Raw genomic sequence first — 14366 nt, forward strand, 5'->3', positions numbered from 1 at the left:
TGACCCACACCTGTTTTCACACCTTGGCTCCTGTGATTAGACAGAGGACCAACAGGGGGTGCATGACCCTCCTGGGGGGACACTCCCATAGGGCTTAAATCTGGGACTCTCCACCACTGAACTGAAGAAGCATCTCGATGAAACGTCTTCAACAAACGTAAAGAAGTCCAGATGCTTTTCTTTCCAAGCTCCTTATTTCGTCTGTTATACAGCAGGCTGCTTGTCACTGAGAGGGCAGACGTAAACGAATGAAACAGTATTATATGTTCCTCTTTGTAATTGGCATAGAGGTCAAAGGTGACTATTGCTGTGATCTAGCACTATATAAATGAGCCAGTATTACAGTATATCATAAGTGTGTTATGTGTTAATCTTGTAGGTCCAGTCCAGCCCACACTGGAACCTGTTAGTCGAACATTAGCAGGAGGTAAATAATTTAATTGTTTATCAGTGTTTAGTGCAAAAATGAGCTGTTTGTCAAGGCTGTAGGACTGGTGACACAACAACATGCTGAGTAAATAACTGAGTATTATTATTATGTGTTGGTAAAGTTCACAATCAAAAGTACCTGACATTACCTCTGAGCGGAGGCAGCAGTGGTATGTAGCTGTGTGCAGCATGCATAAAGATGTTGGAGAAGTCTTTTGTAGGTCAGAGAACAAAAAGCGAGTTTTGATCTCAGATTATGAAAAGAGTTTGGTTTACGGAGCACAGCTGCTTAAGGAGTAAGGACTGGATGGGATTATTGCTGTCTTTACTGTGGTGTTGGATACTTTGTCATCAAAGCGACCAGGTGTGTTTGTAAGGATGTTTGTGGCACACCTGCACTCCTTCCCCTCCATTCATTTATGTGCTGTTGCTGTTTCCAGCATTTCAACACGTGATCATAAACTTCCTTTCAGCACAGTGTCTTGCCTGTGGCTACAGACTGCATCTATTCTCAAGCCAACACATTCAAACACATGATCCAACCTGCTGTGTGTAGCACGAGCTGTCAGTGTAGTTAGAATCAAAGGCAGGTGTCAGCCTCTGCACCCTCTGGGTTTAAATCTGAAAACAGGGTCTTTAAGTCAGTGAGAGAGCGTTATTCTGACTTTAGCATGTGTAACGCACCATTCGACAAGAACGTATCAACAACTACTTTAAAAACAGCTTCCTCCCACTCTTAGCATGACATCAGACAGAAGTGTTCATTTTATATTCAGTTTCCTCTTGAGTCAGACATCCTGTCCGTTTCCATTGCAGTTTGTTTTTTCCCCTAATGAATGTGTTTATTGAAATCAGGTCCTACACTGATGTGGCAGAACTGATTAGCTTAGTCCTGCTGTGGTCAGAAGACTGAGTGGTGAGAACAATTTATATCATTTGCTAGCTCGCTACCTCCATATCAACTGCTTGGCATTCCTTCACATTAGTTTTAATAAAGTTACCCTTGAAGTACAGATGTAGCTTAAACACCTGTAGAAAGGTCCTACAGACGGGTTAGGGGACTTTACTCCTAACTGCTGCTGCCTGCTACAAACAGCAGGTAATCACATTGTTAAAGAAACAACATTGTAACGTCCAGTACCCAAACAGAGGGCTCGAGGTGTCCTCACCAGTGTTGGGACTAACGTGTTATTAAGTAACTCGTTACAGTAACTACGTTATTATTGTGGTAACGAGCACGGTAACTAGTTATTATGCCAAAATCATGAACGCGTTACTCGTTACTGGGATTTAGATAGACTCGTTACTCGTTACTTCGTGTGGTGGCATCGCGGAGCTTCCACAGATTCAGTAACAGGTATTCAAGTATCAAGTATTCAGGGGAGGCAGGAGGGGAGGCAGGAGGAGAGACCCGAGGCGGTTGCCGGTGCGAGTGTCAGGTGAACTTCAGGTAAGAAGTTATGACCTGCAGTCTGTGTCAGATATAAATCAAGTTTAGGTGGAGTTTATTTTTGTTATGCTGACTTTTTCGTACTGCGTGCTAGCTAGCATGACGGGGTTTCTATACAGCTGGGTGGTGCTATGTTACTGATGTTGAACTTTATTTTGTTCATAAGGTTAGTTAGTAGAGTTGCCAACCGTCTCGTAACATTTTAACTTTTAACATTTAGATTTAAATATAATATTTAGATTTAATATTTAACATTTAGATTTAATATTTAACATTTAGATTTAACATTTAACATTTGATGAAAAGTTACAAATATTTTACTAAATGTTGTAAAAAATTACTCGAAAAAATATGTTTTTGTAAGGTTTTGAGCTAAATGTGGAAAAATGTTGCTGTTAATTTCAGCATGTTTCACTTTATAAACGGCGCCCCATAGTGCACAGCATGACAGAGATGAAAGAATAAAAACATGTTTGCATCGTTCTCTCACTTTTAGCCTTCAGCTTGTTGTTGTTGCTTTGACTAACCTTTATTAGCTTTAGCATTAAAATAGCTAATGCTAATGTGAAACCAACAAAAACAACTACTGACAGAAAGCAACAATTTTTTGTATCATTTCCCATTTTGTTGCAATTTTGTGTTTAATGGACATAATAAATACTAATGTCTTTCAAGAGCTCGTCAACTCAATAAACTGAAACAGCACAATTAATGAAATGTATCATATTTCTTTTAAGTGGAGAGATCAAGTGTTGTAACACAGAAGCAGAGAGCGAAAAACCTGTCAGAGACGTCTGATCTATGGCTCATAACCACAGGGAAATTGTCTTTATTGGATGAAATGAGCGCGGGTCTGTTCATAGAGTAATATCTGCTACGTGATGTTAGGCTAACAGAGTGCTGGATGGACGCTGTCCTTTGATGAGCATAAAGCCCCCCTCACCTTTGTCAGTCTTCACATTCCTGATTATCTCTGCATTCTCAGAGAAGGCCCAGACTGTTTAAATCATCCGTTTGTTGGAGAGGAGCCCAGACTGTTGTTGAGTTAGCTACTAGCCACACTGTACTGAGTGATACTGGTAAACCTGGCCATATTTTTAGCGCCACCATTCTCAGCTAGATTGTTAGTTGCACCCCCGAGAGGACGAACTCTTTCACAGCCAAACTCTGCAGTGTGAAAATAGCTCGTCTCCAGCGTTGCTGTATTTTACCTTCTTTTTTTCTCATCTATTATGTATCGGCATGTCGTCTACCTATTTCATACTTTTACCCTCCATCTACTTGGCATGCTGTGAATGCTTTGACACTTTTGTATTCCAGCTATTTGGGGAGCTTCCCTCCCCCACTTTTTACAACCTCATCAAAAACCAGATTCCCTCATGTGTGAGAGCTATATCTGCTCATCAGAAAACAATGTCAGCCTTTCTGTCCTGGCATGAGAGGAAGAGTGAGGGATCGAAAGATGGAGAGTTCTTTGTGTTTCCACTCAGAGTTCGAGAGAAAGAAAAGCCGCTGTTGTGTCCCCCCCACATCTCACGGTCTGAGAGAAATGGCCTTTGAAGTGGAGGGAGCTAACACCATGCTCCACAGTGGCATTTAAATGGAGAGCAGAAAATGTAACAACGAAACAGGAAATCTTGTCAGAATCTAAGTAAATGACGATACGTTGTTGTACTTTTCCACATTTTCTGTCGTATTTTATTTGAAGACTCGCAGTGTTGTGATTGGCTGAGCTCAATAACAGCATGACTGTGTTATTGTGTACTTGTCAGATTAACATCCACATCTATACCAGCACTCAGTAGAATATTAACTTAATGAGACGATCAGTGTTCACTCTTCATCGCTGATGAGGTTTCATCTGTCGGTCGTTGTGATGGTCTGTGTGGGGTCTTTATCAGAGCGTCCCTGTTAAATCACTACTGTGAACTGGATGTTCTTAGTGGCAACAGCTTGTTCACACAAAACACAATGGGAATAGGAAAAACGGAAATAGGAGAAAGAAAAACAGAAATGGGAAAAACAAAAATGGAAAAAGGGTAAAAATGAAAACAGAAATAGGGAAAAATGAAAACGGAAATAGGAAAAAAGAAAACGGAAATAGGAAAAACGAAAATGGAAATAGGAAAAATGAAAAAGGAAATAGGAAAAACGGAAACGAAAATGGAAATAGGAAAAACGGAAACGGAAATGGAAATAGGAAAAACGGAAATGGAAATAGGAAAAATGGAAATGGAAATAGGAAAAACGGAAACGGAAAAGGAAATAGGAAAAACAGAAACGGAAAAGGAAATAGGAAAAACAAAAACGGAAATAGGAAAAACAGAAAACTGAAATAGGAAAAACGGAAATAGGGAAAACGGAAAACGGTAATAGGAAAAACGGAAAACGGAAATAGGAAAAACGGAAATGGAAATAGGAAAAACGGAAATAGGAAAAACACAATGGTAATAGGAAAAACGGAAATAGGAGAAACAAAAACAGAAATAGGGAAAAATGGAAATAGGAGAAACGGGGAAAAACAAAAAACGTAAATAGGGAAAAATGAAAACGGAAACAGGAAAAATGAAAACGGAAATAGGAAAAACGGAAATAGGAAAAACGGAAACGGAAATAGGAAAAACGGAAATGAGGAAAAAAGAAAATGGAAATAGGAAAAACGGAAATAGGAGAAAGAAAAATTGGAATAGGAAAAACATAAACGGAAATAGGAAAAACGGAAATAGGAAAAACAAAAAGGGGAAAAACGAAAACGGAAATAGGAAAAATGGAAATGGAGAAAAAAGAAAATGGAAATAGGAAAACGGAAACGGAAATAGGAAAAACGGAAATAGGAAAAAACGGAAATGAGGAAAAAAGAAAATGGAAATAGGAAAAACGGAAATAGGAGAAACAAAAATGGGAAAAACGGAAATAGGAATAACGGAAATGGGGAAAAAAGAAAATGGAAATAGGAAAAACGGAAATGGAAATAGGAAAAACGGAAATGGAAATAGGAAAAACAGAAACGGAAATAGGAAAAACAGAAATAGGAAAAACGGAAACGGAAATAGGAAAAACGGAAATGAGGAAAAAAGAAAATGGAAATAGGAAAAACGGAAATAGGAGAAAGAAAAATTGGAATAGGAAAAACAGAAACGGAAATAGGAAAAACGGAAATAGGAAAAACAAAAAGGGGAAAAACGAAAACGGAAATAGGAAAAACGGAAATGGAGAAAAAAGAAAATGGAAATAGGAAAACGGAAACGGAAATAGGAAAAACGGAAATAGGAAAAAACGGAAATGAGGAAAAAAGAAAATGGAAATAGGAAAAACGGAAATAGGAGAAACAAAAATGGGAAAAACGGAAATAGGAAAAACGGAAATGGGGAAAAAAGAAAATGGAAATAGGAAAAACGGAAATGGAAATAGGAAAAACGGAAATGGAAATAGGAAAAACAGAAACGGAAATAGGAAAAACAGAAACGGAAATTGAACATATAAATGAGTTAGTCATGTGATGGCAAGGAGAGGAGGTGGGGCCGGATAGACAGGTTAACACAGCTTTGTACTTAACTTTCTTTTTCAAAAACATGACAGGTTACATGTGTATGAATGAGAGAGAGACATCTGTAACAGCTAAGGTACAAGGGTGAGAGGTGCTGAAGGTGGATGGCTTTAAATGAGAAAGGTGAAGAAGAAAGTTCAGGCAGGGTGGAGACGAGTGTCCAGTTCTGACACAAAGAAAGTTAAGGTTGACATGGTAACATGACCTGCTCTGAGGTGTGGTTTGGAGATGGTGACCAGAATGGACAGGATTAGAAACAGGAATGTATCAGCACCTGAGATGGTTTGCACCTGTGCAGAGGAAGGATGAAACAAACATTATGTTCCCTGAACTCTAACCAGCTGTTCACTATAGTAATCAGTTACTAGTTACATTACAGGGTAACTACTGAAAAAGTAATATGTAACATTACAGGGTAACTAATGAGAAAGTAACATGTTACATTACAGGGTAACTAATGAGAAAATATGTTACATTACAGTGTAACTAATGAGAAATCAATATGTAACATTACTGGGTAACTAATGAGATAGTAATATGTAACATTACAGTGTAACTAATGAGAAAGTAACATGTTACATTACAGGGTAACTAATGAGAAAGTAATATGTAACATTACAGGGTAACTAATGAGAAAGTAACATGTTACATTACAGGGTAACTAATGAGAAAGTAACATGTTACATTACAGGGTAACTAATGAGAAAGTAACATGTTACATTACAGGGTAACTAATGAGAAAGTAACATGTTACATTACAGAGAATGAAGTCATTCTGATACTTATACCAAACAGAAAAACCTTTAGCTCATGCATGCTGCTCAGCGGTGTGTTCTGCACAGTTATCACTGGCTGCATTCACTTTACCTGCACAGTGAGTTGGCAGCACTCCGTCCTCCACATAACCAGCAGCACGTTTGGGATTCTTCCTCACAGCTTTAGCTCAGAAACTGCTGGCTGCAGCTCCTCTTCAGCAGGCCCTGACCCCAGTGCTGTGGACGTGGTTGGACGTAGTCTCATTAGCAGCTTATGCGTTTGCACAGAATAATGCACCTATACTTCTGTGATGTAGAAGCCATCGTTTGTGTCTTCAAGTGGGACTGAAGACTGCGTGTCCGTACTCTGCTCTTCACGCTCTGTTTGTTCTATTCGTGCTTCTTCAGTCGGGGATTACGGTATATTTGCATAATTACAGTCATCCCCACTTTTTATGATTCGACAACTTCAAAACATTATTCTTCACTCTCTGCTTTTTTCTTCCGTTCTTTTGATCATTGCTTACACACACACACACACACACACACACACACACACACACACACACACACACACACACACACACACACACACACACACACACACACTCATCTACCTGCTATCTTCAACTTTGGTGCTGCCAGTCAGGAATGTAGGTCTTCGCTTAGTGGAGCAAGCAGCAACAGGTCTGACCTTCTGAATGGGAGTTTATGTGAAGGGAAGTTTTAAACAAAAGACCACGATCAGGACAAAAAGACAGTCTGAAGAAGCTAAAGTCACGAGCAGTGCCACAGGTGTCCCGCTCACAGTCGAGTCCCTGCTGGGTTTGCTGGGTCGGTCAGTCTGGAGCAGCGTGGTGCCATGCAGGCGATGCATTTGCTGGACAACTGGAGAAAGGTAGTGGTTATATTTGGAGCCAACCACTGACAGGTGAACACTTAAACGCTGCTTGGTTCCTCTCACCGAACAAGAAAAGAGGAACAAAGTGTTTCTTCAGGCTCAAAAAGGAGTTTGGTTTTTTTACACAAAAGCTCTTTGCTGAGAGCTCTTTGCTATTTTTATTTTCTGCCTGTTTTGTGATTTACTGTTTTTATGGCTCGCTCGAGGCTGCGCAGTCTGTCAGGAGAGCAAACACGCTGATAATGCAGCAGTGCTTTGTTATCCTGAAGGCAGAGCGTATCACGCACAACATTTTAGGCTTGCATACGACTCTGGTTGGCTCTGTAGACTCTGGGATAATTATGTGTTTTCTAACCTTTCCTGTGTGGTTTTCTGTGCTTCTCACATAATGACTGCAGTGTCTAACACATACACTAATATAGACACGGAGCGTTATTTATACACATCCATCCTGTGCTGACTTGATGGAAATACCCCAAAAATGACGTGAATAAAATGTGATGAGTGTGTGTTTGAGGAGATTTCCAGTCAATGTGTCAAGAGGTTTAAATGTGTGTGTTAAACCATCTGTTACCATCTGTTGTGTGTGTGTGTGTGTGTGTGTGTGTGTGTGTGTGTGTGTGTGTGTGTGTGTGTGTGTGTGTGTGTGTGTGCTGACAGTATGAATCACACCTATAGAGGCATTAGTGTGAGGGCAGAGTTGGGATGGGGATTCCCGACACGCGCGCTCAGACTTTCATGAACTGTAGTGGAAACAAAGTGTGAGTCTGGGACCTTTTTAAGCTTTTAGCTTTTACTTAGACATGGACTCCAAAAACAGAAATGTTTTTCCCTTTTTTTAACGTTTGAGAAATGAGCTCAGCCGTGACGACGTTTGTTACTCATGTTCTCATTTCCTCTTTCAGGATCTTCATGTGTCGCAGGGAGCCGTGGACAGCTCAGTGGATATGGACCGCCTGAACAGGAACATGCCGGAGTGTGGACGGCAAACTCACCAGGTGTTACAGGTAAATGTGTGTGTGCGTGTGTGTGTGTGTGTGTGTGCTGTGAGATGGAAATAAGAGTCAGTCAGAGTTTTATTTTTGTTCATTGGTTCATTCAGTGTCATGCACGTTAGACAGAAGTAGACGCCTTACCTCCACACTAACCTTGAGATCCAGTGTTATCATTGTGACCTACAGTGGGAGCTCCACAGCGTCCAACCACAAACAACCAGAGCTGGGAAATAAGTGCAAGTGCAGAGTAGAACTTTGTTTTTAATCTGTACTTTACTTGAGTAGTTTTTTCTGACAACTGTTTCCTTTCACTCCATACAGTTTTACACGAATATCTGTACGTCGTAAAACGGGCTCGTTACTTTAGGTTTAACACACCTGTGGGAAGTCCTTACTTCACATCACTGCACGACTTCAAATAGCGCACCGATCGGAGACTAAACAGTAACGCAGTATCCATCACTGGGGCTTCTAACATACAAAGAAGTAACAGAGGCAAACCCATGTCATTTATGCATCATTCATAGCGCTGTGCTCAGGGTTCAGCTGTGCCATAACGAGCTGGACTGTGTTTTTTGGTGAGGACGTCAATAATAAGGTCAATAATTACAGGAGTGAGCATGAAGAGTCCAAACACTTGATAGTTTTGAATGAGCACATTTGTGTCCTGTAGCTCCAGGGAGCATTAAAGACTGTTTTTGTTTTTGAAGAACTTGAAGCACAAGAACATAATCATTTAATTAGTAATTAGATTACACCATACAGCCTCAGTGCCATTTTCTAGATGCGATCACTTGCTGAACAAAGTCTTCATTTAGCCATATTTATTAGTCGCTGTTAAGGCCAGAGATGCATTGAGACCGTTTAGAGTCGGAGTCTTTGTAATGTGGCCTGGGACACCGTTCTTCTAGACGTGGCAGCTTCTTAAAAACACACAGAGGGCGCTCTCGTCGTCTGACGTCCTCTGATGTTGAATGTCGGCACACTGGGCGATGGGACGGTGTCCTGGCATGGAGACTCCACGGAGCGTAAGCACAGAGGCTGCCGTGTCACTGAGGTCGGCTCCAGCAGCACATATGTTGGCGAGGGTAAAGCAGTAATTAGACAGACTCGCAGATTAGATGTCTGTGCTTCACACCTGCTGCTTCTAAAAATCCTGCAGGCATTAAGGAGGGGGGGGTGTTCTTCTTTCCTTTTTTTCTGTGCATATATCCAGTTAGAGATTAAACTTCAGTGATTCCTGCAGACGTGCTCCGCAGACATGAGAGACGTTTAAAGGGAACTCGTCTTCATCTGCAGATCTTTTCAGAAGCTTTGACATTCAAAATACTCCTCATGTATCTCACACTGGGCCTGGCTGCTGCCCCTCATATCTGCTCTGTATGACATCATAAAGATCCATGAGCAGTGTAAGGCTGAGCTTTTGGCTCCCAGTTATTTGTACATTATTTCAAACTTTGGTTATGTTTAATGTGAGCATCCACCAAGAAACTCGTCTCTTATTTCTTCAAAAGCACCCAGCTCAGCACAGCAGCGTGAACGCCGATCTCTGTTTAAACAGTCGTCACAGCAGATATCTCAGTCAAACTGAGCAGCAGATTGCTGCTGGGCCGATGTCACCCACCTGTGCAAAACAGCTTCTTATACTTCTGAATTTCACTTCCTGGTTTGGGGGGTGTCAGCCTGATATTAGCACGGTGTGACTCCTCTTTCCTTAAAGTCTCTGCAACAAAGCTGATGAGTGCAAATAACCGCTTTGTTGCTGGAGAGGAAACAAAGAAGTCAAAGCAGGAAACAAATCTCTGAGTCTTGGTTTTTCCAAAGTTTACAGCTCCCAGCACTCTCCCTGTGCGCTCTGAGGTCCTGCACTGGTGTTTCACAGAGACGCCTGCAGAGGCTGCAGCCACTATGTGCAGGACCGTTCATCATCACTCCAAGAGGACACGGCAATGAAATGAAACCGAACTGTCCTTTCAGACAAGTTGGCATTAGTCTCCACATTTCTACAATAATTAATTCTGTTAATTCACAGAAAAATGAGCAAAAACCAGGAAACAATATTTTGAACACAGTTGAAAAAATGTTTTTCTGCTATTTAAATTGAGCTGAGAGAGATTTTATGAGTTTAATCCAACATCTGATGATATTGATGATACTTTTTTGATTTGTCATTTTTAGTTGAATTTGCTGTGACAAAGTGATCCTGTAGTGAATTCATCTCTTCAAAGGCAGTAAAGAAATCAATAAGTCAAAGAGACGTAAACAAGGTTATCCATTTAAAATCCCCCAAATAAACATGTGACCATATAATGAGCGGACGTCTGCTGATAGCAGCGGTACCTCACAACAGCTTCACTAATGTACAGACAAAGTACATATTTGCTTCTTAGATTACATCACAGTGTGTCCTGCACATGCAGGCAGGAAGCTGAGAGCTCCACATGGAAGCAGCAGCACACAGCAGATAAGCCATCTTGCAGACTCCACCCCTCTCATCCCATCACTCCCAGTATAAGCTCTCCCAGTGCCGTAAGCAAGATGCCCTCTATCTCAGCAATCCTCTTAGACTTGACCCCACTCTACCCACCGACCCCCGCCATCAGATAATCCTATCAGGACACGCCTGGCTAGCTAACCAGCCGAGAGGACGGCGAGTCACTCGTCTCGTCCTGAGAATGAAAAAAACAACACACAGCCTCATAAGTGGGACACAAAGATGCAGACACAGCAGTGTTTGAAAATGCAAATCAATGCCAGTAAATGCCTCCACACTCCTGCAGCTCCTTCAACACTGGAGCTGCCACAGAGCCGTGAAAACAACGTCAGACGCTGCCTGTCAGCACAGGTGGAGCACAGGTGGAGCACAGGTGCTCCACCTGTGCTCCACCTGTGCTAGTTTGAAGTCCCAGACACTGGGACTGGAGCAGTCCCAGTGTCTGGGACTTCAAACTAACTCTGTGTGCAGTGAAGGACAGTGTTGTGGACCGACACTCATTCAGACAAGTTAATGTGTTCAATCATGAAAGCATGATGTGCTGGCTTTGCCCAACATCAGCTTCCATGCACTTAATCACTTCTCCCACAGTTTCATGCAGTCACATGTAGTTCACGAAAAGAAGTAATTAGGTTTGGGATGAACTAATGAACACAGTGGAAACACACACAGGCAGGAAGTGAAAAATGTTCAATTTACCAAAATAAGACAAAGAGAAGAAGAATGTCAGGCGGGGACGCTTACGAGATTTACAGCTCCTGTGCACGAGGCTGATCATGACACTGGAACAGAAACATAGTGCCAAACAGCCGCACATCCTTCTGCACAGGCCTTCATGAACATGTATGAGCCAATGGGAAATAAAGATGCTTTTAAACAAACAGTGCATCAAATATGTTGACCACTACAAACAAAGCAGGACCTGAATTTTTATCCATGCACAGGGTCACCAGTGAGAAAGCGTGGGAACCAGAGCAGGAAGTTCTCCATCATGGGAGTTTGTCAGAAAAACTCGAGCTAAGAGCTCCACGCAACAGCTTCGGTTTGTCCCGTGAGAACTCGTCTATCGAGCCTGAGCGCTTTCCTGCCTCTCAGTCAGGCCTCCGTGCTGCTAACGGTTACAGAGCAGAAGACACTTGCGCTGCGCTGAAGTGCTCATCACAGGTTTGCTCGCCAAACGCCCTCCAGGAGCTTCGTGTCTCTTAATTGTGGAGCGCTGTTGCCATGGTGACGTCCCTTCCCCCTCGCCGAGCTGAGCGCACGGAGCCGCTTCAGCCTGAGCTGTGAGGGGAAGACGACGCGCACACCTCCCTCAGAGGATGATGTAAACAGCCACAGCAGCCTCCTCTGTGGCTCTGAGTGAAGCAACAAAAAGAGCCATCTCTCCTCTGTGGCCGCCCCCTGTGATGCTGCACGTCTGTGCTTTTATGTGACGTGCAAAACCAATTAGTTTGACTAATGGACGAGAAACAATCTCCCATTAGGTCCCAGTCACAGCACTTTATCATCCACACACACGCCACGGCGTGACCTCCTCGGGTTCAGAGGTACAGACGGTCGGCTCTGTCAGGCTAACACAGCACGCTGCCGTGCTTTCACATGGCCACACATACCGACGCTTCAAAGATGGAATGGTAATGGCATTTTGTATAATTAATTACACCTCTAGCAGCCAATCAGAATCCCTTCTTGCGATAGAGAACATGCAGCATGAGGTGAGGAGCATGCTTTTAAATCACATGACCGATGTTTATTTAATGTGCCAAAAACAGTCATCACACACTGTTAATGTTTGTCTGCAGAGCACCCCGCTGGACCTGATCGAGACTGGAAAGGGGCTGAAGTTCCAAGCAGAGCGCCCCCACTTGGTGAGCTTGGGGAGTGGACGGCTAAGCACAGCCATCACCCTGCTGCCCCTGCCTGAGGGTGAGAGCACTGCCTTAACACCAACCGTCACATTAGTTAGCAGTGGGAGTAAAGGGTACCTGAACAGCAGGTGTGCAGAGGTGCAGCCATACAGAGCCATCGTCATCAGGCTGTGGTCACTAACTTTATGTTTGGTTCATAAAGAACTGGTTCTTCACTGATGTAGCGTTAATGCCACATTCCCATAGAAGCTGAGCTTTTACACATGATGAACTGCTCTCTTCAGTTGGGTGTCTTCCCTGCTGCCTGTAAAATGGCGGTGCTGAGGCCCCTTCTGAAGAAGAGCAATTTGGATTGTAATGATTTTAAAAACTACAGACCTGTATCCAACTCACCATTTTAAGTACAATTTTAGAAAAACTTGTTTTTACTCAGATTACTGATTTTCTCAATGATAGACAGATCCTGGAGATACTCCAGTCTGGATTTAGGGTGAACCACAGCACAGAGACGGCTCTCCTAAAGGTTTTAAATGATCTTAGATGTAACTGGGACGCCCAAAAGCTCTCAGTCCTGGTGCTACTGGATCTAAGCGCAGCCTTTGATACAGTAGACCACGCTATTCTTTTAAACAGACTGAAACACATGGTGGGCCTCTCTGGTGCTGTACACAGCTGGTTCACTTCCTGTCTCTCTGACAGATCTTTTATGGTGAGTATGGATACATGCTCCTCTAAGGTCCATGAAATGACATGTGGTGTGCCCCAAGGGTCGGTTCTAGGCCCTGTACTTTTTAATTTGTATATGCTCCCTCTCGGCGGTGTCATCAGGAGGCATGGAGTGAACTTCCACAGTTACGCTGATGACACGCAGCTGTACATCTCCGTGTCTCCTGATGACACCAGACCAATGGATGCCCTTTTTAACTGTATTTTAGATATAAGATCTTGGATGGCAGAAAACTTTTTACAGCTTAACCAGGACAAGACTGAAGTTTTAATCATCGGTCCCGAGGCTCAGAGAGAGAAACTCTTGTCTAAATTACAGGCATTTTCACTATGTCCTTCGCTACAAGTGAAAAACCTGGGTGTTATTTTTGACTCTGAGCTTGGTTTTATCCCCAGAGTCCGCCCTATTCTCTCTCGGGCCAACACGGAGATGCTGATGCATGCTTTTATTACCAGTCGCATTGATTACTGTAATGCCCTAATGGAGGCCATTCATGAGAGCGGTCGCCGTGGGAGCAGCAGGGTGGAGAGCCTAAAAAGTGGAGTTTTTTAAAACTGTGGTAAAAATGTGAAATGAGACTGAACGATCTGTCGGTGCTACTACTGATCACTCTCACTGTGGCACAGCATGAAATCGAAGCCTCATACTTGTTCCTTCCCTCAGGCCGGACCACTCTGGGTCATGGTCCCATGGACATCAGCATCCAGGGTCCTGGTGTGGCAGCTCAGCACTGCTACATAGAGAACAGGTCGGGGGTTATCACGCTGCACCCCTGTGGGAACCTCTGTGCTGTTGATGCCATCCAGATTAGACAGCCCACTCGCCTGTCACAAGGTAGGAGCCGGCTCAGCCACGTCCCACGATACATTCTGCTTTTGGTGCAGTTTTAGTAGGATTGATGTTTCCCAGTGTAGTAAAGGATCCATGGTTTCTCTTTAACTTGGCGCTTTCAGCGGCCTGCTGATGTGCACAATCCCAGTAACTGTGAGTCAGAGAGTCTGGCTGCAGGTCTGTTGGATCAAATGCTCAGTGTGAGTTTTTAAAGGAGGAGGACCCCGAGGTTCCCGGGTTAGGGAGTTAACTGAGTGTGTACGAAAGATAAACACAAGGGTTAACTGGACAGCTTAACTAGCTCGTCTGTCTACACATAGAGTAGTAACACAACTGAAGGGACCATCGCGACTATGAGATCCTTAGAGA

General features: G+C 43.0%; 1 protein-coding gene across 14 annotated transcripts in view; it reads left to right on the forward strand.

Annotated features, from left to right (window-relative positions):
* The window catches only part of phldb1b (pleckstrin homology-like domain, family B, member 1b), a 107946-nt gene that overhangs the window by 13825 nt on the left and 79755 nt on the right, over nucleotides 1-14366 (forward strand). For 10 of the 14 annotated variants that reach the window (XM_026191652.1, XM_026191659.1, XM_026191658.1 and 7 more), the window contains exons 2-4: nucleotides 7988-8089; nucleotides 12374-12497; nucleotides 13830-14000. In XM_026191652.1, coding sequence (XP_026047437.1) covers nucleotides 7988-8089; nucleotides 12374-12497; nucleotides 13830-14000 — 397 coding nt within the window. Of the gene's footprint in view, nucleotides 1-6934; nucleotides 7080-7799; nucleotides 7844-7987; nucleotides 8090-12373; nucleotides 12498-13829; nucleotides 14001-14366 lie in introns of those variants that run through there. The other 4 variants (XM_026191660.1, XM_026191668.1, XM_026191653.1 and 1 more) reach the window with 3 other exon arrangements.

Source organism: Astatotilapia calliptera, chromosome 14 (genome assembly GCF_900246225.1).
Source record: "Astatotilapia calliptera chromosome 14, fAstCal1.2, whole genome shotgun sequence".
NCBI classification, from domain to species: domain Eukaryota; kingdom Metazoa; phylum Chordata; class Actinopteri; order Cichliformes; family Cichlidae; genus Astatotilapia; species Astatotilapia calliptera.